This window comes from Mugil cephalus, chromosome 14 (genome assembly GCF_022458985.1).
Source record: "Mugil cephalus isolate CIBA_MC_2020 chromosome 14, CIBA_Mcephalus_1.1, whole genome shotgun sequence".
Lineage (NCBI taxonomy): Eukaryota > Metazoa > Chordata > Actinopteri > Mugiliformes > Mugilidae > Mugil > Mugil cephalus.
This window is the reverse complement of record NC_061783.1, coordinates 19198249-19224860: the sequence shown is the minus strand read 5'-3', so window position 1 is coordinate 19224860 and position 26612 is coordinate 19198249. Positions and strand designations below refer to the sequence as shown.

Genomic DNA, 26612 nt, shown 5'->3' with positions numbered 1-26612 from the left:
TCTCGGCTTTCAAACTCCTTACTTGAGTTTCTCATAGGAATCTTTCTGTTATTCCCATATAACGATTGTTAAACTGTATTGGTATTCTTCTCCGGTCATGTGTTTCTTCTTCATTTACAGTGGAGAGTTTTGTTTTGTTTTGTTTTTTTTTTGTTTTTTCACCATCGGGCGATAAAACGAGACATCACATGAGCTGCTGGAAACACTGACCGGCTTTGATTTGATTTGTAGTTGTGCGAGGTGTGAGAAAGAAAACTACATTTTTATTACTTATTAAGACGCAGAAGGGAAAACCGCAGCAGTTTCTTTAGAGCCCCGCACTCATTAACGGTGCTCTTAAAAGCAGCTTAAAAGGAGGACATGGAAAGGAAACTGCAGTTTAAAGAAAGAAAAAAGGCGAGCGATGGCCGGCTAGCGCCGCGACGATGGAAGGGACGTCGCTTATTTGTGTGGACGGGAGTCGTGAGCTGGCAGAGATGTCCAAGACGGATGGGAGTTTTAGTTTCTTGAGGAAGATTAGAAATGACAAACAGACACCAGAAAACTACCAGCAATGAAGTTTATGGAGTAAAAGTAAACTCTGTATTCATCGTTGAAAAGATGAAAGAGGAAGCGCTGCTGTTAGCATGGAGGCTAGGAAGGGCTAAAGCTCAAAGAGCTGGCTTCATCTGAAACACGTTGGTCTACAGTTAATCCGTTCTGGATGATCATGCCGTTTATGATCATGCCCTTTAAACTTTTAATTTTGTCTTTTCAGTTTCTATTTTCTACACTTGTTCTGTGAGATGATCAACCAGAGAATTCAACGTCCTGGACGACTGAAAAAAAGCTACTATCATGGTTCAATTCATCTACATCAGAGGTCTTCAACATTTTTCAGGGCAAGGACACTCAAATTAAGTAGTAGAGATTTAGTAGGGACCCCCTACCTACTATATGTGTTTTATATTAAACTTGGCCTAGTGCTATTTATAAATATACATTATTATTATTATTATTTTGCATTTTATATTAAGCTATACCTTATCCCTTTACTAAAATATGTTGGATTCATGTTAATATGTATTTAAATAAATTTAATTTTACATAAATACATAAAAAATGTCTAATCAACCAAAGATTTTGGCCCTCCCTGCAGTACCTTCACGGACCTCTAGGGGTCGCGGACGCCCTGTTGAAGATCTATGATCTACATCATTAGCTTTCATGCTTCTCGATTCCTCTTATCGATTGATCATTCTCATTCGCACGGTAAATATGTGCCAACATTTTCCTTTTTCTTACACAAGCTCTTATCTTTTGTTTAGAAACTTAATAAAATTTCTGTTGTTTACACGAAACCACAAACAACTACTTTTTCCAAACCAAAAACTCACAGGAGGAATTGAATCCATAAACAGAATCGATAATGGGATCCGTATCAATAAAATCCTATCGTTGCCCGTCTCTAGTCACGGTACAAAACACCAGAAGAGTTTTCACAATTAACTGTCATTTCTGGGGGGCACATTTTTTCACGAACAACGAAGAGGAGTTTGCTAAATTTTGTCAGTTTTCCAGTGCACCTGCTGTGAACCAGCCTGAGTAATCAGGACACGGTCACGGTCGAAGTAAGTACGATTTTCTGCAGATCTCCGTCAGCCCGCTGTGCCAGACTGAGACTTATTTTAAAGAGCACACTTTAATATTTCTAGTAAATCAGTATTTATTTAGTTTTCTTCACTGCCACTGTATCGTGTATCTCTGCTATCTGGTGAATTTTGCCATAACATAAATTTTCCAACTTAAGCTCTGGTCTTGACAGAGTTATTGTCGACAAACAGTTGAGAAAAAAAAACAAAAAAAAACCTTTGGATTGACAATGATAAGTATCACTACAACAAAGACATTCTGCGAGTGCCAGAATAACCTAGTGCACATGTAAGATGCAGACATCTGGGAAGCGCACACACACAGACACACACAGAGTCTTAATCCTCAAACAGCCTCGTAAAGAAGTGATGTCCTCACTTTGCACAAACGTCCTCAATTAGAGGGAATAAAAATCTAACTGGTCCTCGGAAAGACAGTTATACAAGAACACACACACACACAGATCCTTGTACTTCTATCTTAATGGGGACACTCACTGGCATAATGCATTCCCTAGTCTCTTACCCAAACCATCTCAACTAAGTGCTTAATAACCCTAATCCTAAAAAACAAAAAACTAATTGTAACCTTAACAATAAAAAGAGTCTTAACCCTCAAACAGCCTTGTAAAGAAGTGAGGACCAAAGACTTCGTTGGTTAACAATTCACACTGGCCCTCAGTACGTGGCAAGTATCACAACACACACACACACACACACTCACACACACACACACACACACACACACACACACACACACACACACACACACACACACATCACTATGTGGTATTATGAATCACATATAAGATGTGGAAACAGTGGTGAAAGCAAGCCTGTGTGTAAACAAACAAAAGAACAGATTGTCATAGAGGAAGTTGTACAGGATCCTCGTTCTCTGCTGGAAGGATGTGAGGGGCACACTGTGTTAAGGTCACGTCCTTTGTTTACCAAAGGTGGTTGTGTCTCTTTTATAGTGCGAAACTTTATACTCCAAAGTGGAGTCAGACAACTTTGACTCCATCCGCGTAATCTTAATAAAGACAAAGGTTGTGCACCGATCAGCCACAACATTATGACAGGAGGAGTAAATAACATGGTGTTGACGTTTCAGTGTTCTGCTGGGAAACTTTTGGACCTGGACATGTAGCTCCCCACCACATAGAAATCTCACAACCGTTTAGGAGGCCTACACGACGTTAGGAAGGTGGTCATAATGTTACGCCTTCTTTACATAACTGTAAGTATAATCTGAGTTGGTGTTTTTCCCTTTCCTGCTCTCCAGACTCTCCAGAAGGGAAACCTCCGCTCGTTCGTCGGCATCGATCCACAGGAGGTAAACATGTTTCTCAGATCTCCCCCGTCTCTTTTCCTCAATCTCTCTCTGACTCACATGATATTTTTCACATCAATACACAGATAGAAAATTTTAAATTGAGCAATTTGTTTTTTCGGTGCTCATCTACCTACTGCCAGGAGAAAAAAAAAATAAAAAAACCCGCTGTGAACGCGTGGGATGCCTTTGTTTGAAAAGGGTGTACCGGATAATTGATAACCACAGAATGTAATTGATAACCACAGAATGTTCCAGAGTTATAGGGCAACATCTGCGCAACGCCTGCACCGATCCAATGAAAAACCTCTATCCCCTCCTACCAAATTTAAGCAAGCACAATATGGTCTCTGGCTCCCTGGCCCACTGCGCTGGATAATATCCAATATTATCTAAGTTAAACAACTCAGCCTAAAACCTCTCCCCCCCTCCAAAAAAAAAAACTAGCCCAACCATATAAACCCAGTACCCCTCTCCAGCTCCCACAACGCCCAAGCTCCACAAAAATCTGGCTGCACTCCAGCTTCTCAGAAGTCTTACAAATCACATTTCGTTAGCAATGGTCTATACAAATCATTACTTTCTGAGAACAGACATAACACAGAGCAGTCAATGACACGGCAGCTGTACAGAGTCATGGCAGCCGAGGGGGATCAAACAATATACAATACGGTTATTTGTCATGTCGTGTTTGTAAATGGAATCAAGCAGCTCCTTGTGCTCCTTAATTGGAGCTGGGTGGAGTGAAAGTCTGGTGCCCAGAGTGAAACAGCGGGGTGGCATGTGCCCAAGCACTCCTAACATACAGTAAATATAAACACATGCTCTGCCCAGGCTCGGGCCAGGCCACGCTGAAAGAGACTCCTTGTCCTCTGAGCAGTGACCGAAACGTCTTCCTTACAAAAAAAAACCGCCCCTGCAAAACACACGGCGCGGCGCAGAGGGAGCTACGGCCGAGGTGAAGCTCAGAGCAGATACTATAATAAAAAAGGGCGGCAGCCGAGGAAGGAGATACCGACCGTCGCTGCTCAGCGTCACAGCGCGCTTTCACAGAGAAATCAATCTCTGGAGTTCCTCAAAAGGGCAGTTAATTTTTATGAATTGCACGCAGTAATTTCATAAAACATAATCCCTGCTGTTTATGTGGCCGTAATTGATTTGTTTATGAAAAACAGCCATTGTTCTCAGAAGTGTTTCGACGCAGCCAAACCACCGAGAAGCTTCAATTGGGAATCATTGTTCTTTCTGTGCATGTAATGAAACTGACCATGTGCACCACCAAAAGAAAGCAGCCCCCACACTCCCACTCCCACTCCCACCTCCCCTCTTCAAACAAAAACCAAGCAGTCGTATTACTTTCATATTGCTCACAGCCCTCGTGGCTTTAAAGACGGATGGTTGCCTGTAGATGAATTGTGGTAAATCCTTCATAATCTCTTTAAAAAAGAAAAAGTTCAAATATCTACAAACCTTCAGGCCAAGAACAATTAGACAAAATGATGGAGTCCGAAAGATGAACAGTTGAGGAGGACAGTTCCACAAAAACACAGCCATCCTTTAGCTGAGGAGTTTTATAGATCAAGCATATGGTTATTCATAGTGATACTGACTGCAGACCAGACCAGGCAGCTTTCCAGTTCAACAGATCTGAGAGAGCCCTTTTAATTTGGGGATTCATTTTTTTTTCTTCTTCTCTTCTGAAAAGGGTTTTCTTCAGGGTCTCTCACTGAAATTAAACCATTATCAATCATGGTAGGAAGATGTGCAGAAAGTGCACTTTACTGAAGAACACAGAACTTATTCATACAATAAAACATACAAGTCTTCAAAGGAAAATAATGATTGGTTTGAGAGTGTGCAGCAGTATTTTTAGATCTCTCTTAAAAACTATGTCTGGATACTTGACTATATATTTTTTATTAGTGTAGACAACAACCATCCTTGAACATCATGTCTCTAATGGTTCTAGTTGTTCAATCCAGTCCTTGTCAAATTCACAAGGTTGCAGCCATGATAGCAAGGATTGAATTAAAACTTCAAGGACCAGCGATACAGCTGATAAATGACGCATGACGCAAACGCAAAGGCTATCATTGGCTCCACACATCCAAGTAAACATCATCCACGACTTTGGTTCCTACCAACAAATTCATCATGTCGGTTGTGGGCTTGGAGCCGTTGTGAGAACCCAGATAGATCGACGCCATTGACGGTATTTTCTTTCCAAATAAAGAGCAGCACAAACAAGAAGAGGTAGCTCCATCCATACATACACTAGAAATGTCTTTATGTTCTGCTTGTTTCATTCAGAAACATTTGTCCACTTTCATAACCTTTGTAAGTGGAGCATTGGAAGGGCGAAGATAAAGTTGTCAGCATCTTATCTGAGATCTAACTCATGGAGAAGTGAGACTTGATGTGGACTTTTTGTCAAAGACTCAAACATGAACATAAGTCAAAATGTCTTATCTTCTTGAGGTGAAGCCAGACTTGATGGGACGTTTCCTAAATTACTTAAGATTCGTCTCAGACCTTAGCTTGTCGAAAAGTATCGTGACATTTTTAAGACATCGTAACTCACAGCTGGACACTGGTGGACATTTCAGCTGCTGGTTGCCTCGGTAACCCTCTTATATTTTGTATTATATATGTATTGCTCAGTTTTCTAGTTGTGAAGAAACTTCTGCTCTATGTGTTTTCACCCATTGTTTTTTTTAAATGTTGTTATCTATCATCACTAAAACTTGTTGAATGGTTTGTTGTTGCCACGTCCCTTCTAGTCTCTTCGCCTCATAACTATGTTGACACACTTGTACCATGAGTCAGCCCACAACCAAACTATTTTTAACCCTTTAAGACCTAAGCATCTGCCCGCGGATTAAAAAAAGAACGCTTGTGGGATTCAAATTACCGTAATTCACCAATGGACAAAATTCAAAGTGTGACTGAACACTGGGAGGGATAAAAAAGCTGCCATTACGGTAACGATGACACAACGCTGCTGTTGGCTGCAGGTTGGGGAGACATTGCAAGACCAGGGAGACCCAGGAGGAAAGAGTTGTTAGGAGGAATTTGTTGGAAAAAAAGAAATTAGTTAAATCTTTGAGATGACACGAAGGTCTACACTTTTGAATTTTGTCAATAGCGCAAACTATTGTGAGTTACGGTAATTCAAAAGCCGCGAGTTTAAAAAGATAGCCAGCGAAGTGTTTGGTTCTAAAGGGTTAAGCTAAAAGTTTCATGACTTAGCTTGTATTAGAGACATATTTAAGACAACAAATTATCCGCTTCCAGTCTTAACAAGTGGTTTGCCAAACTGACGCAGAAGCTACAGCGACAGCGCAGACACCTAATGCTGGAACTGACCAGCACCTTCCCAGAAATGTAACTATGCACCACGGCGACACAGACCACAAGAGCTGTGATTGGTCCACTTAGTAGCAGCATGTTTTCAAATGGACTTTTTTTTGGATCAATGAAGATGGAACACATTGAGGAATTAAGGTTAACTGAGGAGGCTCGGAGATACGAACATTTGTACAACTCGTCAAATTTCAGTGACAGTTTCTGTCACTGAAATTTGGCAAAAAAAGACACAGCGCCGACTAGTGTTTGGGTGGTGTTTTTACACAGTGACTCACACTGACACAAATATAAAAGGCTCCCATTAGGTGCATGAATTTTGTCGTCTAGGCCCGTAATAACTTGGATTATTCCAAAACTAATCCACAAAAAAGCAGAAGTGAATGACAGCTGGGCATAATTTCCCAAATGGAGGCACTGGGACTTATCAGATACAGCATCTTCTGTGCAGACCAGGGTGAACGAAGGCAAGGTGAGACCGAGCCGGGTTCAGATTACCGGCTGATGTCTGCAGCGTCGAGTCCGTGTTGGCTGTAACCAGGGGCAACAACAGAGCCGATGCTATCTCGAGTTATTTTATTTTTTTTCCTGAAGCGTTTTCAGATTTGTTGCAGAGGAGCAGGTGACAACAGAGAGCGTGTGTGTGTGGGTGTGTGTGTCTCTATGGGAAACAGGGATTTCCTTCTGCATGAGTCACAGCTAGCAACAACAACAAAAAAAAAAACACACACACACACACACATGCTGAGAAACATGAAACTGTACATGCACAAAAAACATGAGGTCTCTAGGTCACCGCCTCTTCCTCTCCTCAAACAAAAACATGCACCATAGTCTCGCCAGAATCAAATCTCTCATCGAGAGTGGAAAAATCACTCGGACACTGACTCTTTTTTTGTGTTTGTAAAGACTTGTGACCCATCCTGCCTTTAATTGCAGGGGGGGAACTCTGACACATAAACACAAACGCAGGATGCTTGCAAACGTGCCACTCGTAGGAATATTCCCATCTGTCAATAAGCACATGTTCTGTCACCACAGCTCTGTGAATGTTATATTGTGAGGGAGCCTTGCTGGAAAACTTGCAGGAAAATCGGTAAAAATTAAAAGTCTTTATGCCAACAAAATCCTCCGCTCTGGATTTACGAGCTTGATTGTTAAAAGGGTTTCTCCGCTGCTGCTTTGGCACAAGTGAAATAACATTTAAAAGGATTTAAAAAAAAAAAAAAAACTGAGATGAGTTTATTTTTGATCTGTGTATTATAACAGCAACTTCACCCCCAGAGAGTGATGACGTGTCTGACTTGTTTACTGTATCTATTTACCGATCAGTTTATACAGAGAGCAGCTGTAAAGGAGACCCGGCCTGATCCGCAGGGAGCCGGCCGCTCGCGGAGTTTAATGAACTGGTGGCACAGAGGCAGCAGCTTGGATTGAGAGGTGGAAGGATGGAGGGGAGAGAGAGGAGAGGGGGGGCAGGAGGGGGGGTGTAGCAGTGTTGTGGAAGCCTGGCTTAAGGGTGTTTCCATGGTAGGATTGCCCAGGAATCTGATGCTGGTGCCAGACGCGGGGAAACCCTCATCAAAAACAAGGGAGCACACCCATCAGCACCCGTCCAGAGCTGCACATGGCCCTAAAGACGGTCAGATTCAGAGCCCCAGCAGAACCGAGCGGAACCAAAACACATGGACGCCAATCGTCTACTATCCACACCAAGATCAGAGTTAATCAAATATCTACCGCAGGCACAGCTGCTCCGATGGTTTCAGTGAAATCGTACCCTAAAAACCAACACTGTGCTTGTTGTTGATATCACCCTAAAGGCTGGTGAGTGTCTTGTTGCCACGAGTGCGACATCTGTTTTTTTTTTTTTTCTTGCAAATTCAGCTCGATGAATCAACGGCAGAATGAGTCAGTCAGTGAAATCACTCTTGATGGTGCTTCCGCTTCGAGAACTCGATGACCATACGAGAAAGTGAGGGAAGTAAAGGGCACAAAGAAGATTCTTCTTCTTCTAAATCTTTATCTGGGCTGAATTTTCAAATTATGGGTGGCCTGATTGGTTTTGGGGACTGATCCAGGCAATTTTAAAGTGATCGGATCTGGATCGGTGGGCTTCAAGAGCCAAGCCATAAACCAAAGCCACCAAAGCCCCAGTAACTTCTTCTTCTTCTTCTTCTGGTTTAATGGGGTGAATCCCAGGAGAAGACTTTCTCTACATGTCTGCTGTTTGAAGGACTTTATTCAGTCTATTGGGCAATGTGGATGTTTGGAGAGGTGGTAGTAGGAGAAGGTCATTCATTACAACCAACCTGATTTAACATTTACAAAAATATTTATATAAATCACTAATAAGTTTCCTGGAGACTGCGTCAAGTAAAAAAAATCTTCCAGAGAGGGTTAGGGAGTTTATGGCATTGGATGACCATCCATTTCTGGAGCCAAGGTACGAGCTACCATCTCCACACTACATTAACTTTAACAGAAATACTCACTGGACTGAACACAGTCACATCTAGGAGAATGTGAGCAAGGCAAGAAAAGCCTTTATGAAACTACAGGGGAATAAATTTGGTTTATTTAAGATTAGATCGGGACTCGTATCAGTGGATACCAAATGGTATTGGAGCAAAGGGGCAAAAAAAAACCCAAAAACATTAATCACGAAGTCCCAGATTCAAATACACAAATACTTTCACAACAACGTGATCATCTAGAATGAACGAACTGTGGAACAACTGATCAAGGTGACGTAGGAGAGACCAGCTCTTCATGATGGTTCGTAGGTTCTCCTAGCTTTCTAGCCTCTCAGCTAACAGCAGCTCTTCCTGTTTCCTCTTCACACAGGTGCAGAACTTTTACACTCACCAGCCACTTCATTAGGTACACCTCCCTAGTAAAAGGTTGGACCCCCTTTTTCCTTCAGCACTGCCATAATTCTTCGTGTCATACTTTTAACAAGGTATTGGAAGCATTTCTCAGAGATTTTGGTCCATATTGACATGATAGCATCACAGAGTTACAATACTCAGGTAGGCTGTGGCATTTAAACCGTGCTCAGTTTGTACTAAGGGGCCAAGAAAATATCCCCCACACCATTATACCACCATAACCAGCCTGAACCGTTGATACAAGGCAGGATGGATCCACACTTTCATGTTGTTTACGCCAAATTCTGACCCTGAAATTGAGACTCATCAGACCAGACAACGTTTTTCCAGTCTTCTATTGTCCAGTGTTGGTGAGCCTGTGTGAACTCTCAGTGTCCTGTTCTTAGCTGACAGGAGTGGCCCCCGGTGTGGTCTTCTGCTGCTGTAGCCCATCTTCTTCAAGGTTGGACGTGTTGTGCGTTCAGAGATGGTATTCTGCATTCCTTGGTTGTAACCAGTGGTTATTTGAGTTACTGTTGTCTTTCTATCATCTCCAACCAGTCTGCCCATTCTCCTCTGACCTCTCAAATCAACAACTGGTGCTCACTGGATATTTTCTCTGTAAACCCTAGAGATGGTTGTGTGTGAAAATCCCAGTAGATCAGCAGTTTCTGAATTACTCAGACCAGCCCGCAACAAAGGCACAAACAACCACACCACGTTCAAAGTCACTTAAATCCTCTTTCTTCCTCATTCTGATGCTCGGTTTGAACTTCAGCGAGTTGTCTTGATCACCTCTACATGAATAAATGCATTGAATTGCAGCCATATGATTGGCTGACTAATTATTTCTGTTAACAAGCAATTGAACAGGTAGTCTTAATAGTCTTAACATCTGAACATAGTCAACACGCTGCCTTCCAGCCGGCTGACTGACTCCTATTTTGGTACTCAAGGCCATAAGACGTAACATTTTCAGGGCATTTGTGTTTTGAACGCTGTCACAGTTATTGGAATTGAAGTACATGATCAAAGACATGGTGGTGCACTATAGTATAGTACCATGGATCCTTTCAGACTGAGAACCTTCACAGACATAAACTAGAGTAAGTGAGAAGAAGAATAAAGACAGAAGGAGATAATATTTCTGTTTTGGATAATAACTAGAAGAAACTAAGCAAAGAAAAAACGGATAAACTCTAGTAAATTGTTATCTTAACCCAGATGAACATCACCGATCGACCCTCCAACAAACATCAAAGTGATGGAGAATATTTTTCTTTGTGATCAAACTAAAAAGCTTCATCTTTTTCTAGCTGCTCGGCTCCGGGGAGGTTACTCTGCGTCAGTTTAATTCAGTGTCATTAGTTCTGCCTCTGAAGATGTTAAATGACTTTCCTCCTCCAGAGATCAGGGTTAAACAAAGAGGCCGTGGAGCGAGGAAAGAGGCCTACTTCTTGTTTTCATAAACAGTCTCGCTGCTCCATTGTGCGGCGCTGGAGGGGCCCGTGGGCCCCGGCAGCCTTGAACTCCTCCGTTCACAGGTGGAACAATGAAAGGCTTCCCTCTTTTTCTTTTTTCCTTTTTTTCTGAATGAGTCACCCCCTGATAGGATCGCATGTGTTTACACTGCTCAGCCTTGGCCCAAACTGTGCCTCGCGTTGCTTTGCTGAAGCTAATCAAGGAAATTGCTGTTTGTAAACCTCGTCGTATCAACATCTGGGAGCAGTCCCCTCTCCCCTCCAAACCGAAACGGCTTCGAGTCAGAAAAGGAGAAACAAACACGGAGGCATGGCACAAACACACACGTCAGCGCTCGCATCACGCCACACGCACAGCCGCCGCCGCCGACGCACGCACGCACGCACACAGAGCGCAACACAACACGACTCACACTGCGTTTGTGATCCATTCCTCCAGTGAACAGGCAATGGAAACTTTGGCAAATGTAAATCTGCTGGGTTAAAAATACAGCGCATTAATGTGCACCACATGTGGCACTCTGGCGGAGTGGAGGATATTTTGACGGCGGGGGGAGAGGAGGGAGGGCGAGGAGCAGTCCTGGGGTTTCTCCAACAACGGGGGGAAAGGGAGACACACACAAACACACACACACAGCTGCACTGAGACGACTCGAGTTCCAACTCCCTCCCTCCCTCCGTTACCTTGAGCCTTCTCCACGAACACCACCTTGGAGTCGTGCTGGAAGTTGTGCCCGTCGAGGAGCATCCTCTCCCCTCCGGAGGCGGGACACGTCTCCAGACTCTGCTTATCCACCAGCGGCAGCTCCTGGGCGGATCTCTGGGCTGTGGGAGGGAGGAGAGAGAAAAAGCGAAAAACCTCATCGTTCGGGGCTAATACACACCCACTCCCCATGCAGACCTGAGCATCCAGACAGAGGCTGAATCACCACCTAGACAGCAGCCTCCGCGGGGGCTGTCGGCTGTAAACCCTCTCCACACGTAAAAAAGGTTGCGATCCCTCTCTGGCAGGAAGTCAGGAGAAGCTCTTTCGGTTTGTTTATTTGTGTTTTCATTCAATTATGTTGGATGTTATAACTCAAATAATCCCTCTCCCCCTTTTTTGGCGTCCCCCTCTCATTCCTTCCTCGCTTGCTTTCACTTTTTCCAAAATGATCTATTACAAATCAAACCCCTTTTTTTTTTTTTTTTTTAAAAGCCAAATACAACACTGGAAGCGCTGGCCAGGTGTCTCCTGTGAGAGAGAAATCTGTAAATTCACTGGAACTGACCGGGATACGCAAATAGAGATCCAATAAAATCTGAATACTTCTTCTCACATGAGGCCGGTCCGCGTGTAATTCGACTCTGCTGCTGCTGCTGCTGCTTTCTGCTGCTTTCTGACTCTGATAAAACTCCAACTCTGTTTGGAAGCGATCAATCGTTCCCACATCTCCCTCCGTCGGTCGGCCGCTCACACACGGAGACACCGAGAGAGTGAATTTTGGTCAGAAACAATTGCTTCGTGGCAGCCGCTCAGAAACTAACAATGGTTTATTTCAAGGGGCTGAGATCATGGTTTAACTACTGTCTCTCATTTACCTCATAAGACTTAATCTGTATGGCAGCTCTCGGAGCCAGAACCACATGGAGCGGAGCGGTTGATGTGCCTTGAGTTTATCCCGGTCCAGGGAAAGGTCATCTCCGGTGCAGACAACGAGGCTTACAGAGCGAAGCCGTGAACGGCAAACGAGCCAGAATGAGCAGTTAACTGTGTCGCCTTTATCGATTAGTCCAATTCATTTTCTAAATGAAGTGATCAACAGTTAAAATGAAAGCGGTAAAAGTTAACTCGTTACGTTATTGCTTGTGGACACTCGCGGATGAATTCCTCGTTTTAATCTTGTGATCTGGTTAAACGGAGTCACATGTGTCATATCCAAACAAGTAGTTTCAAAGAGGGATTCTTCTTCAGACTGTTTGATTTGAGGAATTTTTAAAAGCCTGAAGCTGGAAAGCAATCCAGTTTTTTTTGTTTGTTTTTTTATAGGAATGGTACGGCCCGCACGCATCCTTCCATCCTCACTGAAAGGAGGAATAATTACAAATAATAACAATAATAAATAATGATGAACAGTGACACAACATATAGGGTTTCTGTGATGGTTTCTCCCTATTAACATAATACGATTGGGTAAGTTATATAAAATGTCACTCCTGTACAGTTGTGTTTATTTCTGCTGTAAAGTTTGACATTTTAACTTTTTAATGACTTTTTTTTTAAGTCAGCCTCAAGGTTTTTTCTGTACTAGTACAACTAACTGCTCTTGAGATATTTGTCTGGAACATACCTACAGGCCATTACAGCTTTTCATTAAATAAAAGCCATATTTCTGAAATTTCCATAAAGTACAATTGCGGGAGGAAGGTGGACGTCAGATGAAGTGGTCACATGACCCCCTGCGTCATCTCCAGTGACGTTGGTGAATGCAAAAAAAGTGTTTCAATTGAACTTTCGCGATAAACTTTTATATCGATACGTGTGAAAAACCATCTCATGAGAGCGTGAAAGTGTTTTAGCTTTAGATATTTGACAGGCTTTTCAAAATGTACAGGCCAAAAGTTTGGAGATCAAATCTGAATATAAAAGATCATAGTTTTATTAGTTTACTTTGCATCAAAATAAACATGATGAGTAACTTATCAGAAAACATTTTTATAATTCTATAATTGTCTGGTGTAACCTCCTCTGGCTTTAACAGCAGCATGACATATACGAGGGGTATTTGTATTGTTTGTTTTTTTTATTTTTGCACTGAAGTTGTAACTCAATGTTCTGGTAACATTAATCTAAACCTAAAGGTAAACTGAGGAAAACGGTGCATATCAATAAAAGTCTGATCATGCAGTAAATACATCCCAAAATACATATAACTCATGCTGGTTTTTAGAAAATCATTGTGAACAGAAACTTGAAGTTGCTTCCAAACTTTTGGCCTGTAGTGTTGGTGTTTCCATTACCAGTTTTTTTTTATTGCGATATTTGGTTTTTACACAATTTCTAGGGGTAATGGAAACACAGAGAATTATGATAGTCAATAATAATCCAACTAATCTAATCATTTCTCAGGTATTTAAGTGGCAGAAGCAGAAGAAGAAGAAGAAGTAGAAGAAGAAGAGGTACTCACAGCACTCGATGGGGTTCGATGCCACCTGCAGAGACACCGTTCTCCCCGTGGCCTGGCTGATGTGGACTCTGAAAACCATCCGCACGCGCGTGTTCTTGCGCCCGATGTCCGTCTCCCCCTTCCTCAGCTCGATGTCCGAGTTACGCAGCTTCAAGATTCCCGCGCAGTCGATTCTGCGTTTTGGCACAAGACGCGAGATGAAGAGTTACTGCTGCTGCGGTCGTGTCAGCACAGGATTACCCACCTCCCCACCTCCCCACCAGTTCAGTTCATCTGCTCTTGGGTGAAATTCAAGCTCTGCTGAAACAAATGTCTGCAAACATTCATGCATGTGTTTTGTTGTAATGCACATGAACACACATAAAGCTCCCGTTGCACCGAATCGCCTGTAAGATTTCATCTCTGCACTCGTCTCACTTCTACACGCTTCGACGCCTCCAGGCCTCCCTGGCGTTCCCATCGCGGCGCTACTTTGACGGCGCATTCCTCAAAGTCTAGTTAATGTCAACTTTTGCACACATTCGAAAAAACACTCCCCGACATTCTTCTCCGCAGACACCAGGGTCTGCCGCGCTGGTGAAGTCATCAGGTGTTGACGCCGAGGACCCCAGCTGTCCAGCTCGCCTCCTGCACCGAGGGGTCCGAGGAGAAGAAGAAGACGGCCTCTTCTTTCCGCTGTTAGCGTTTAATTTATCAAGACTTTATTGGAGCCATACCAAGTCGAACGTTTGCGGCTTCATTATCGCCAAAAATATCTGAGACTCACATTGCTCCACTGCTTCATTCGAGAGCTCCACTCGGCCCTAAATCATCACGGGGAAGCTATTTTAGAAATATAATAACGCTGCTATTCTATACCACATTATAGAACATCTATACGTCACACATGTCAACGTGAATAAATCCCTCGCCTACACTGTCAGGGGCTCTGAGGAAGAGTCCAACCCCGAGGAAGAGAGAAGCCGGATCCTGGGGTGAAGCCGCTGCATAAGAGGAGCTTATGTGCTACATCCATTAAAACACTGAGAAAGTGCTGATGCTTGCAGGATGCCGGTGCCTGCAGCTCAGACAGAAACCCCTGGCCCCCTGTTAGCAGCTCTGAGCTTCCCCCGGTAATCTGATCTCCGAGGCTTATAAAAACGAGAAAGCCACCCCGTCTGTGTACAGAGGGGAGGCAGCGCCTTCAAAGATCCTGAAGGAGGCACGCACGCTAACAGACACAAACATATAAATCACAGGACTGCGCTGGAGGAAAGTGGCGGCGCGTTGAGAAGCTTTGATGGCTCGAGACGGACAAAACGTCCTCATGAAAGTTAAATAGAAAGTTGAGTCTTTGAATATTTTAATATGAGAACAGTAAAGATTTGTTTTCACAGGATGCAGCGAACTGTGGAAGTTATAGGAGGCCATGAAATGTTAATATAATCCTTAAGTTTTAGCGATGATGGGTGAAGTGAGCGGTTACCAAGTTGAACTAATCTAATATCTGAGGACAGTTAGGGTTAGGGTTAGGGTTAGGGTTATGGCGACGGCAGTGTCTGCTGCAGTGGGCTTAGGGTTAGGGGGGTTATGGTTAAACGCTTTCCGCAGAAGAAATTTCGTCCACCGACAAATTCATCACGCTCAAGCGCATCAATCGAACCCAGATGGAGGGGAGCGACGACGGCGAGAAAAGCCAGCTTCGTCCCATACACCAGCAACACTTTTAATGTTTACTGTTTGTTTCGCTCCAGAAACATCTGGGTTGGGAAACACAGACGGTGGTTACCAAGGCAACCGGATGCTCCCAGGTCCAAGGAGATGCAGGAGGCGAGGAGGAGGAGGAGGAGGAGGAGGAGGAGGTGGAGGGGATCGGTTCACGTGTCGGACAACAGGCCTGTTCAGAAGATGCAGTTGGCAGCATCTTAACTGAGGCTCAATCCTCGACACGGACTTGGCCGAAGCAAAACAAAACCGAAATGACCTGAGATTCGTCTCAGACACAGAGAGGTTTCTCGTTCCAGCCAAATCCCTATCCCATTTTTACATTTTTAAAGGCTCTTTTTAGGAGACAGTTGGTCACCAGTGGACATTGCGGACTTTGGTCAAATTAGTAATGACTAAAAACTTAGTCCAAAATGTCTCATCTTCACCACCGATTTAAGATCCATCAGATTTACTAGATGCACCTCATCTAAAATGTTAACTATTTGAACTTTTCGAGCTGAGTTGGACTCGTGGTGTCACTCACATGGCCTTCATGTTGTTCTCGGGCATCAGGGGGATCTCCAGCACCTTGGTGTTGTTGTGCATGGCCTCTTGGCTCTGGGTGGACACCGTCTTCCCCGTGATGCGGTGGACCTGGTAGAAGGCGTGTGGCCTCAGCAGCCTGTCGTCAGCCGTGCCGATGAACAGCTGCAGCATCAGGGGTTCGCTCTCCATGTAGCCGTGGAGCTGAGAAAAGAGGAGAGAGAGCATTTACAATCGCGCCCCGAGAAGGCATTCACTTACACGCTGCTGAAAACAAACACGGGGTTCTTTAAGAGGTCAACCTTTGAGATGGCGTTCAAACAAAAGCGCCCATTTAGGATCTTGTAATCATCACTGTTTTCATCTGTTTTAATTTACTACCACTAGGCCGTGTAGACTTCCCCCATCAGTGCACGTCAGGCCTGCCAAGATGTTGATCCTACAGTAGCAGGATCTCGGGGGCAGCCGCTGCCAGAAAGCAGTAAAAAAAAAAAACCCACCTACAACGAGCAGAGCCGTGATTTGTGAGCTCCGCTCTGAGCTCCCCCTGTGACAAGGCCGAGGCAGCGTTTCAGAAAAGTTAAGAGTCGGGTCAGGCCCCATCCAGACCCCGCTCTGATTCTTATCGTTCAGCTTATCCGAGCATGAGGAAGCTGGAAGCGATACAGAGGAGAAAGCTGGCTGCAGCCGGAGGGCTCGACCCAGGGCTTCTCCTGGAGTGATCGCAGGCGTCTATAGGTGTTGCCTGACAGGAGGCCTCCAGCCAGGATGACCTCAGCTACCCAGAGCACAGAGAGGAGGCAGGACGGCCAAACTACCACCACTACTACTACTACTACTACTACTGCCTCAGGTTATGTGTGCACGCACAAGAGTTAAGATAAAACGGTGCCAGTTATTGGAATAATGACACAGTGTTCATACACTGATCAGCCACAACATTATGACCATTAGAAACACTTTTGGTGATTTGAAGACGGGGCTTTTTTTTTTAAGAATACGTTTCTTCACTCGGGTTAGAAAAACAAAACAAAGGTGAAGGAGAAAAAAAAAAGAAGCCCGTCTCCATCGAGACAATAAAGTATGCTGTGCACACACTGATCAGCCACAACATTATGACCACCACAACATCGACCGTCTTCTGACAATTCAGTGTCCTGCTGGGAAAATCTTGGATCTGGTATTCATTCATTCATTCATGTGGATGTTACTTAGGCATGTAGCACCCACCTAGACCAGACCAGACCCCCCCACCCCCACCCCACCCCATAGTAATGAGACTCCTTAATGGTAGCAGCCACAATAATTCTTTGAGAAGACCTCAAATAAACATGAAGAAGAGTACAAGGTGTGGACCCAGCCTCCAAATTAGAGAATTAAAAAGTGGGATGATCCACAGAGGCCCACCACCTTCGACTCATAGGACCCAAAGACCCCCACTATCAACATCCTGTTTCCAGACACCACAGGACACCCTCAGAAGGCCCAGGTCCATTCACTGATGAGTCCCAACTGTTTGGAGACCTGCACACTATCAGGAATGGTCATAATGTTATTACTGATCAGTGCAGTCATTCTGTTTTTTTTAGGCCCATCAGGTAAGGAACGATTAAGTTAAAAAATATTTTTTCAAACGTAAGAAGGGCCCGAGGCGAAATTCTGCTTGGGATTTATTGAAGCGTTAAAAATTCATTTCAATATTTTTGTCAACGGTGCAATTACACGAGAAGTTACGCATAATCACCTTAATTTGCAGATTTATTGCAAATCAATGCATGTTTAGTTGATGAGCCGTATCAGCCGTGCGCATAGGTTTTCTTTAACATTTTCAATCATAATTAAAACATAATTTAAGTATTTTGGCGCAGATCACCGCGCAATCCACTATTTTCTTTCTGGACAAATTTCACGCTTTGAATTTTAAACTCTCGCATTTCTTTAGGGAAAAATGGACTTGTCTTAGTTTGGCTGAGCAGATTTAAGTTTTTCCATTTTTTTTTTTTAGTTAAATTAGTCTATTTTTCTTGGTCGAAAAGCCTCCATTTATCAGGTTTGAATTAGGGGTCAATTACGATGACTGCTGTCTCTGCAGAGAGTTAGGACTCAACCGTGTTTCACTAATAAGATTCAACCGAGTGCACGAAGCTGCACGACATCCAGAGGAAGAGCGTGAGTCAATCTGGCGTGAGCCGGCAAGCGAACTGTCTCAAAAATGAAGAATACATGCACATCACCGTCCACATCCACACTCTCTGTCAGAGCGTTGCAGTCCCAGACACTCAGCTCACCCCGCCTAATTATAAGCCACTCTTGGAAAAGAGTGTCAGCTGAAACAATCAGTGTGGAAACGCTGAAAGGAAGACCACAGCTTTTCACTTACATAAGGGGGAGCAGCCGAGGCGAGCGGCGGCCGCAAAACGAGAGCGAAAGGGCCCGGGCCCACGGAGGCGCAACATGTGATTTGGAGGAGGATCCCTGTCGGGGTTAAGAGCCTGTATATTTGTGTAAGGAAATGGGGTTGCTGCCTAGCAATGCTGTTGATTCAGGCAGCAGGAAGGCAAGCGATGAAGTGAGGTAGCCGGCTCGCAAGGTTAGGTGGTTACTCTTTAAAAAAAAAACAAAAAAAAACTTAATTACTAACAGATTACTGAAATAATATCAGCAACCGAGTCTAGACGGATAGAAACGATCAGACCTGATGATATCATCTGACTGCTCTCAGCTGTTTTCGATCGCTCCGCTCTGCATTTGTAAAAACATCTGTGATTTATATCTTCATCCATCACTTTGCATTTTCGAACCTTGAAATGAGGAAACCTTTTTTTTCTTCTTCTTTCTTTTTTTTTTTTTTTTTTTTCCTCTCTGATCCCGGTCGTGCGTCTGCCGCGGCAACAAACAGTTTATGATTTGTGGATGCAATTAAACCCCCCGGTGGTATCGCTCCATGTGAATCCATCACTCCTCCACCCTGGCAGCCTGACAGTGGCGATGCAGCCACCCCTCCCTAGTTCGCATTATCACCCACAAGAGGAATGCCGAGACTCCGGCGGCGCAAGGCACATGAGAGGAGGACGACCGGGGGGCTCCTTGACTATCACTCACAAACACATACGCTGCACGTCGGGCTGTGCTTTTCAGCGAGGGGCGTAGTCCGGTGTGAGCAGCAATCGATCCCGTCATGCTTTTCGCTTCACATGATATTTGTTAATTGCGCTTTGGAAATCTAAAATTTGATCAGGGCCAAGAAAAAAGGCTCATGACTCCAGAGTAATAACATTCAAATCTGCAACAATGCTCCCCGAACCCGCCAGCTGGAGGAGTTTTTAAAGCGGTGGCACATCATGAAAGCTGACTTCAGACCTCGCAGACTTTGAATAAGGGAGTGTTTCCTCTCCACCAAAAGGAGTACAGCATGAAACCCGGAGCATTAACTGCGGTGAGGACTGCACTCAGCACTTGAGAGGGGCATACTTCAAGTCTGCTCCTGGCACAAGGGCGGGTGTGGTTGATGCAGGCAGCGGCGATGGCGGTGAAAAAGAGCAGAAAACAGCCCCGTTTGACTGCGCCGGTGCCGGGGGGAGCGACAGAAAGTGCACAGAACAGAACAGAACAGAACAGGACTCTCCAGAACAAAGTCTGGTTTGCGACGGGGGCTGCAAGGCTGCGTGCACCATGTAATCAGGAAGTCACAGAGATGGGGCTGCCTTGTCTGAGCCTCCCTCCAACATCTCCATCACGGCCTGCCAAAAACGTGTGTGGTTTCGCTGCCGCCTCCGCAGGACGCAGCTCGCAATGATGTCAGCCGTACACACGGGAACTTTCCTAAACAAAGGGAAGTCTGTGTGGTTGGGGCGGTAGCTGGCAGAAAAGCGAAAAAGGGTTTGGGTGGGGGGGCTTAGGTTTAAAGAGAACACACACTCTCTATTTGAGCTGAGGTGAACCCAGACCCCTGTCATTAAATCATTAGCACCTTCCCGTGGACAAAAACACGGGGCCGTGCGCAGATGTGTGAAGTTGCGACACGTGTTTGGGTTTCCAGATTTCTCATTCCACCTGAATTAAGTTTAACCTTTTGCAGAGATGTTCTCGGAAAAGAAACGATGACAATGTTCCTTTTTTTATGCAGCAGTGTAAGAGGATGGGGTAAAAATGGCAGCTGATGTTAATTCATTTTCACTAACACACATAATTTAATTAAATAAATTACTTAAATGTCATATTTAAATTTTGGTTTCATAATATATCTGTTGTTTATCATCAATAAAACAATAAACATTCATTAGTTGTGCTACCATCGTGTGTCGACATTACATAGCACCTCCAGCAGAGGGCGCTGACACTTTAATCTTTATTTCCCCACTGTAACGTATAAATGATTATCTTCTTCTTTTATTCTAACAATTATGTCACTCAAAGGTGCATATTACTATCTGCGAATGGGGCTAGAAAGCACAAATTCGTAGGAACGACGCCCCCTAGTGGCATCCACAATCTCGTAACTGGACTTTTTTTGCTGACGCTTAAGTGTCCTTCATACTTTTCTAATATTTCTGAGGAAAACGTTTGACATTCCCAACAATCTCACCCTTTCATTATCCATTTACATTTCCTGCGTGGAGTCACCCAGTCGTAAGCTTGTTAGCCTCGGTGGCTTCTGAACCCAAACGCTTACCGTCCATCCTCCCACTTGATTGCCAAGCATTTCCATCTGGTAACCACAGGCTCACTTGTTCCAGTTGCACGCAGCACATATTAATAGCATTACTTCATAGTATAATTTTTTAACAAGCTAATTTATGGGATCTTTTTTTGGTTGTTTAGTTCAACAGCTATCGTTGCGTTTACTTTTAAATATTAATGACCTCAAAACTGGTCAGTTGGGACTAGTCGTCACTTTTGCAAACGCTGGTTAGAATTAGCATCAAGATTTTCAAACTCATTTTAGCTACAGCCCAACCTATAAATAACTCACATTATGTTTACATTTAATGAAGTATATTTAATGAAGTGTCATTTCTGCACATTGCTGCCATCTGCTGTTCAGTTCTGGGTCTCGGTGTCGTGTTACGAAAAGAGTGACTCCTAGTGGACAAATTAGGAACTGCGCTTCATTTGATTGAAAAATTGCAGCGAATGTCTTAAAAGTACTTTCCAGACTTTGCAAATTCATGCTGTGGGTCAAAACCATCCAGCCAGAGGCCGTATGAATGCAGAATCCAACCCACGACAAAATGGCTTTTTATCAAAGTTCTACTTATTTATTTATTTCAAACTGAATGGAAGCGATTAGCTAACTAAGAAAATAAGAAGGTCGGTTTATCGAAGGTGAAAGGCAAACACAGAGAGCTGCTCCATGTGTGTGGAACATCTGGTAAACCTGCAGACTTATTGTAGCGTGTTAATAAAACGTCAGAGGGTATTACACTGACAGCTCCGGCGTACCGCTCACTTTGCCCAACTCCTCGCCGCTGCAGACCCTTTATTTATTCAGAAACTGAGGTCAGCCCTGTGGAGTTATGGTTGGGGGCGGGCAGATGGGTTTATAACCAAAACATCTGCAGTTGTCCACGTTTTTTCTTCTTCAGACTCGACCACCAGAGCTACTGTGGTTTAAAGCTCATGACTAAGCTCTTACTGGCTATGCTACATTACTTTGTGACTGTCTGCGTTGCACTCGTGGACGCAATGGAAAAGTCTGAGTCACCCTTGTCTGGACAGGAAGTGACTAAGTGGACTGGTCTGTCTAATAGCATACCTATGGTATCCCATTCACAAATGTGACATCTCCAAATAACACAACAGCCAGGTCATGAAACCCACGTCGGCCCCGGGTCCTTTTTTTAACACATGAGAGGGAAAGTGTTGAGGCGAGAAGTGACGAGGTAAGAAGCAGGAGTGAAAATGAGACTAATGGTTGCACCATGTGTTTATTCTAACAGTCTTGTTCCCAACGTGAACCTCGGACCAAGAAAGTCATTAGACGATAGCGGCGAAAGTCCTGGATTTCTCAATGCAAAAAGAAAGAGTTTTTTTCAGCAGACCTGAATGACTGGGTGTCCTCCCGCCAGAGCCTTCACCGCTCCCCTGCTGCCCTCCGTCTCGTAATGGGCTCGGTGGTGGGACTTGGGCTGCACCTCGATCTGCAGACTGTACGGCCCCGAGCTGGACGGCAGCTGCCAGTCGAGAGCCGGCAATGATGGGCTGCGGAGGCGAAAACATGTCCAACACGTCAACTTAACAAGGAGGGAGGAGGGCTTATTTTAGAGACACTTATCAAGGTAGAATGTGCAGAATGTGAGCGCGGTGATGTGCCAGGACACATGATGCAGCTGATAAATAAAACGTACTTTGTAGACAAGAAATCTGAACAAATCGGTAAATTAAGAGCATGTGCAACTTCTCATATAATTGCGCAGTTGCCAGAAATATTAAAATTTATTTGCAGTTTTATGTTTTAATAAATCCCAAACTGAATTTCCCCCTCGGGCCTTTTTTTCTGAGTTTTGAACAAATCATTTTTAACTCCGTCCGTCTCTCCTTCCTTACCTGACGTATGGCTTTGGCTTTGGCCAGGAGTACGGGTGCTGGGGCACGTCCAGGAATCCTCCACAGTAGCCCTCCTTCTTTAAGGGCAGGGGGTTCGCAGGGTGCTCATTCTGACTCAGCTCCCCGGGACTCAGCTCTTCGCCTCCGGGCTCCAGCTTCAGGCTGACCGCGGGGCTGTGATCCATGCCGGTTTTCCGGGCCTTTATGGGGATTCCCTCGCCGAGGTCGGTCACTCCATCTGTGGTCAAGGCGTTGATGGCAGCCAGGATGGCAGAGTTGGTGTACTGGTTGGTGTTTGGCAGCCACGACTCCTCTGTGATGCTGAGGCGAGGGGAGGTGTGCGGGGACAGTCCCGGCGAGTGGTTGGGCGAATACGGGAAGTGCTTGTGCGCCGCCCCGCCGCCGTTGAAGCTGTACTTCCTCTTGGCGCCGCAAGGCGAGTTGGGCCTGGAGCCGCGCTGGCCCATCCAGGTGTCGTCCGTTATGCTCGTGCGAGGGGAAGCGGAGGGGGAGTGGCGGGGGGAGGCGCCGGATGCGCAGCCGTCGCCGGGGAGGGCGAGGGTGGAGCCCTTGGGGGACACCGAGGGAGACTGCCAGGGGGAGTTCTGGGGAGAGTTGTCGTAGTTGTAGGAGAAGCTCGACTCGTAGGAGGATGCGTCGGAGAGGCCGCTGCGGGACGAGACGCTGCTGGCTGGGCTCAGGCAGCTGGGGTCACGGTAACCGTCTCCGCTGGGGAGGGTTAGCGTCACTATGGAGTTGGTTCGCTTGGTAACAGGAAGGCTGCTCTCCTCCACCTCATCCTCAGGAAACTGACCGTAGGCCGTGATCTCGATGCGAGGGCTCTCCAGGGTCGGAGCCCCGTTCGGCCGGACGTTTGAGGAGGAGTAGTAGCCGGCCGCTCTCAGGTCATCCTGAGCGTCGTAGCTGTGGGGCTCGCTGACAGAAACAGATATGGTGGGGCTGGACTGGAGGCTGTGGTACTGCGAAGGAAGACAAGGGTTGCCCAGAGGGAGGGAGAGACTGACATTTGGCGTGTAGCCATATGCATCTGGAAGGCAAACAGATTGACTTTGTTACCACGATAATCAAACACACATTCACTGGCTCGCTCGCCGAGAGGGAGACGGGTGCCAAGTGAAGTCTTAAGAGAGCTGTTGCAGAGGCGTTGCCTATAATGGCAAGAGAACAGCTTGCCTACTGGATTTGGCCTTGACCATTTCCTGAGGCAGAAAGTATGCAAGTTAGAAACTCTGCTTACTTGGATCCCAGAAAAACACACACACACACACACACACTCTGATGGACGGTGACACAAACCATCCCCGTACAAAGCAAACTGGACGGGGAGACACGAACGAAGGCGCCGAAAATAACCCCCGTCTAAAAATAAACCAAAAAGGCGAGACCAGGTAGCGTTTTTCCGCTCCGCGCTGCCAGGTTTACACCCCGCGACGCACACGCTGCCTATAAATTGTAACATTATGAAAACACACAATGCTTTTGTTGGCTAGTTTCACGCAGCAGCCGCTGTAAGGTAAACACGGGAGGAAGGGGGGGTGGGTTAGGTGGTGGGGGTGTGTGATCGGTTTATTAGCTCGCCGTAAAGGTGCACGCTGTACCCAGGTTGTGGGTCACGTGAAAGTCTGCCCATCTGTGGTGACGGCTGAGGAGGAGGAGGAGGTGGGTGAGGTGGGTGGGTGGGTGTGGGGGAGCTATGGGAACGGGACTTTGTGGGTTATATGAAGCCAGGGAACACGTTGATACAGATGGAGGCGGCTGCTGCAGACAGACACATGCAGCCACCACAGCTCCTGTCTGCTGTAAATTAGAGAGAATTAGGGGCCCCGCCATAAAGACTATGACATCAGTGGAGCGCCATATGACTCCTTGTAATAAAAGAAAATGATGCCTACGCTGAAAATGCCTGCTCGCGGTGCATGTGTGTGATACAGGAGCAGTGAGATGTGTTTTCTAAACTTAGCCGCTTGTGAATTAACAGGTAGCCTCAGGGGCCATCGAGTGACTCCACTCAATACTGGCCTCTGAATCAACCACTAAAAAAGTTACCCACAATGCCACGCCGCAGTGCCATTAGCAGCAGCACAGGGTTCAATTTGGACACCACACTACTTTTTTTTTTGAGTCGCAGCGAGAGCAGCAGAACCCCGCCCACCTCGTCCAAATCAGCAGGGAGGGGCGCAGAATATCTGCACCGCTGCTTTAATGCTGTTGTTAACCGCAGCGCGCTGTGGCTCCAAAAGCTCCGAGCTGGGGCAGAAAATAGAGCTTCATTCAAAAGTGTCAGCCCGGTTATGTCAGAAAAGCACGAGGTGGGGAGTTTAGTAAGTGCCACGTTAACAGCCACCCTGCCCTGTGATTTATGTCTAAATAAATAAATAAATAAAAAAGTTTACTGTAGAGAGTAAAAGCCAAACTCACCCTCTTCCGCAGATTTCATTTTTTTTTTTTTTTTTTTTTTTATCCCGTGAGCAGAGCAGCGACTGAGATCAAACTCTGAGTACAGCTGCAGACGAGTCCTTATCCATAAAGCGGAGTGTATTCCCCAGCTGCTGCTCAGGGTCCTCTCTCGCCGCGTCACGCAGTTAGAAAATAAAAAACATCAACAACTGTGTTATTTTTTTTTTAAAAAAAGACAAAAAAAAATAAAAAGAAAAAACATATACCGCATCCAAAAGGATTATTATTTAAAAGCAACAACAACAACAACAAAAAAGGAGCGCATCAACGTATTGAAAACAGTTCGTCCTCAGGCGATGTTCGCGTCTGAGCAGGGATGTGTTGGGGGATCCTTGCTCCGCTGGCTCGCTGTGACGCACTGCTCGGGCGCACGGAGAACTTCTGCGCTTTTAAATGCGGGGATCACCTCGGCGCCGGAGACGCGCCGCCCCGCACCGATCTGACGCATGTGCTTCCGGCAGCCAGACGGGTCCGGTGGAGATCCTCTCACAAACTCACTTTGGGGTTTTCCGGAGGTGAAAGAGGCCAATTAGAAAAACCTGGCAGAAGAAGGATTCGAGTGAGTAAAATGAGCCTCTCGAAGATATTGGCCAAAAAAAAAAAAATCCCACAGAGTGCGCGCTAGAGCCAATCCAGCAGAATTCGAGTCAGCTTTAACGTGCTTCCGAATATAAACACAACATAAATAAACTGCGTTAACTCCAGCTACCGTGTGAACCCATCATCCGTGACCGAATTAACGAGCACGAACAGCCTCGATCTGCAGTTTCCACCCACTTTTATTTGCAGTATCTGCTCCTCTTGGCATCGTCCACAAAGCGCTCATCAACACGCTGCTGCTGCTGCTTCTGCTGCTGTAAGACACCGCGCGTGGAATCTCCTAAATCAAGATTTATGTGCACGCTAATCATCAGGAACACTTTACACGAGACTGCTGCCATTTTAACCCTTTAAGAGGCGTTCATCATCTGGTCTACAGCAGGATGTTCGGCACCCTCAGCAGCAACAGAAGAAGAAGAAGAAGACGATACAAGCTGAAACAGGCCTGGACGTAAAGCTCTAAGAGTGAGACGCATATAAAACATAAAAAAAAATTCCTTCAGATCTTGCACTGGGCGTCTGAAGTTATTGCAAAGGCAAATAATTGCTTTTCCTCCTGACAGACTGCAGGTCTGCGGGGGAACAAAACACATAATTATCCATACTTGCATAGAAGCACTATATAAAAATCAAGTCCTGCACCCAGTCATCCGACACGCAGGACTGAGAATCTTCACAGAGTTTTTCCACAGGCCACTCTCTCTGTCTCTCTCTGCGGTCGCTGTATACTTATTCGGTTTGTCTCTCCTCGGCGCATGCAGGCCAGGGCTGTTGCTATCTTTGGAAGGTCTGGACCTTTCAGCAGCTGGCAGCGGGCCCGTAGTTTCTGTGATGACAATAGTCACATGAAGCCTCTCTAAGAGTCTCTCCATCCCTGGAGGTGGGAAACTACTTGACAGGGCTGCTAGCATCTT

At 45.4% G+C, this 26612-nt stretch overlaps 1 protein-coding gene across 1 annotated transcript in view; it reads right to left on the bottom strand.

Moving 5' to 3' along the window:
* nfatc1 (nuclear factor of activated T cells 1) overlaps nt 1-26365 on the bottom strand; it is a 50207-nt gene extending 23842 nt beyond the window's left edge. Inside the window, exons 1-7 of the mRNA XM_047605666.1 lie at nt 25876-26365; nt 25060-25637; nt 22621-23668; nt 22116-22275; nt 16076-16278; nt 13846-14018; nt 11363-11503 (exon numbers count right to left, since the gene is read on the bottom strand). Coding sequence (XP_047461622.1) covers nt 11363-11503; nt 13846-14018; nt 16076-16278; nt 22116-22275; nt 22621-23668; nt 25060-25078 — 1744 coding nt within the window. The 5' untranslated portion in view covers nt 25079-25637; nt 25876-26365. The remainder of the gene's footprint in view (nt 1-11362; nt 11504-13845; nt 14019-16075; nt 16279-22115; nt 22276-22620; nt 23669-25059; nt 25638-25875) is intronic.
* Between the last annotated feature and the right edge of the window lie 247 nt (nt 26366-26612).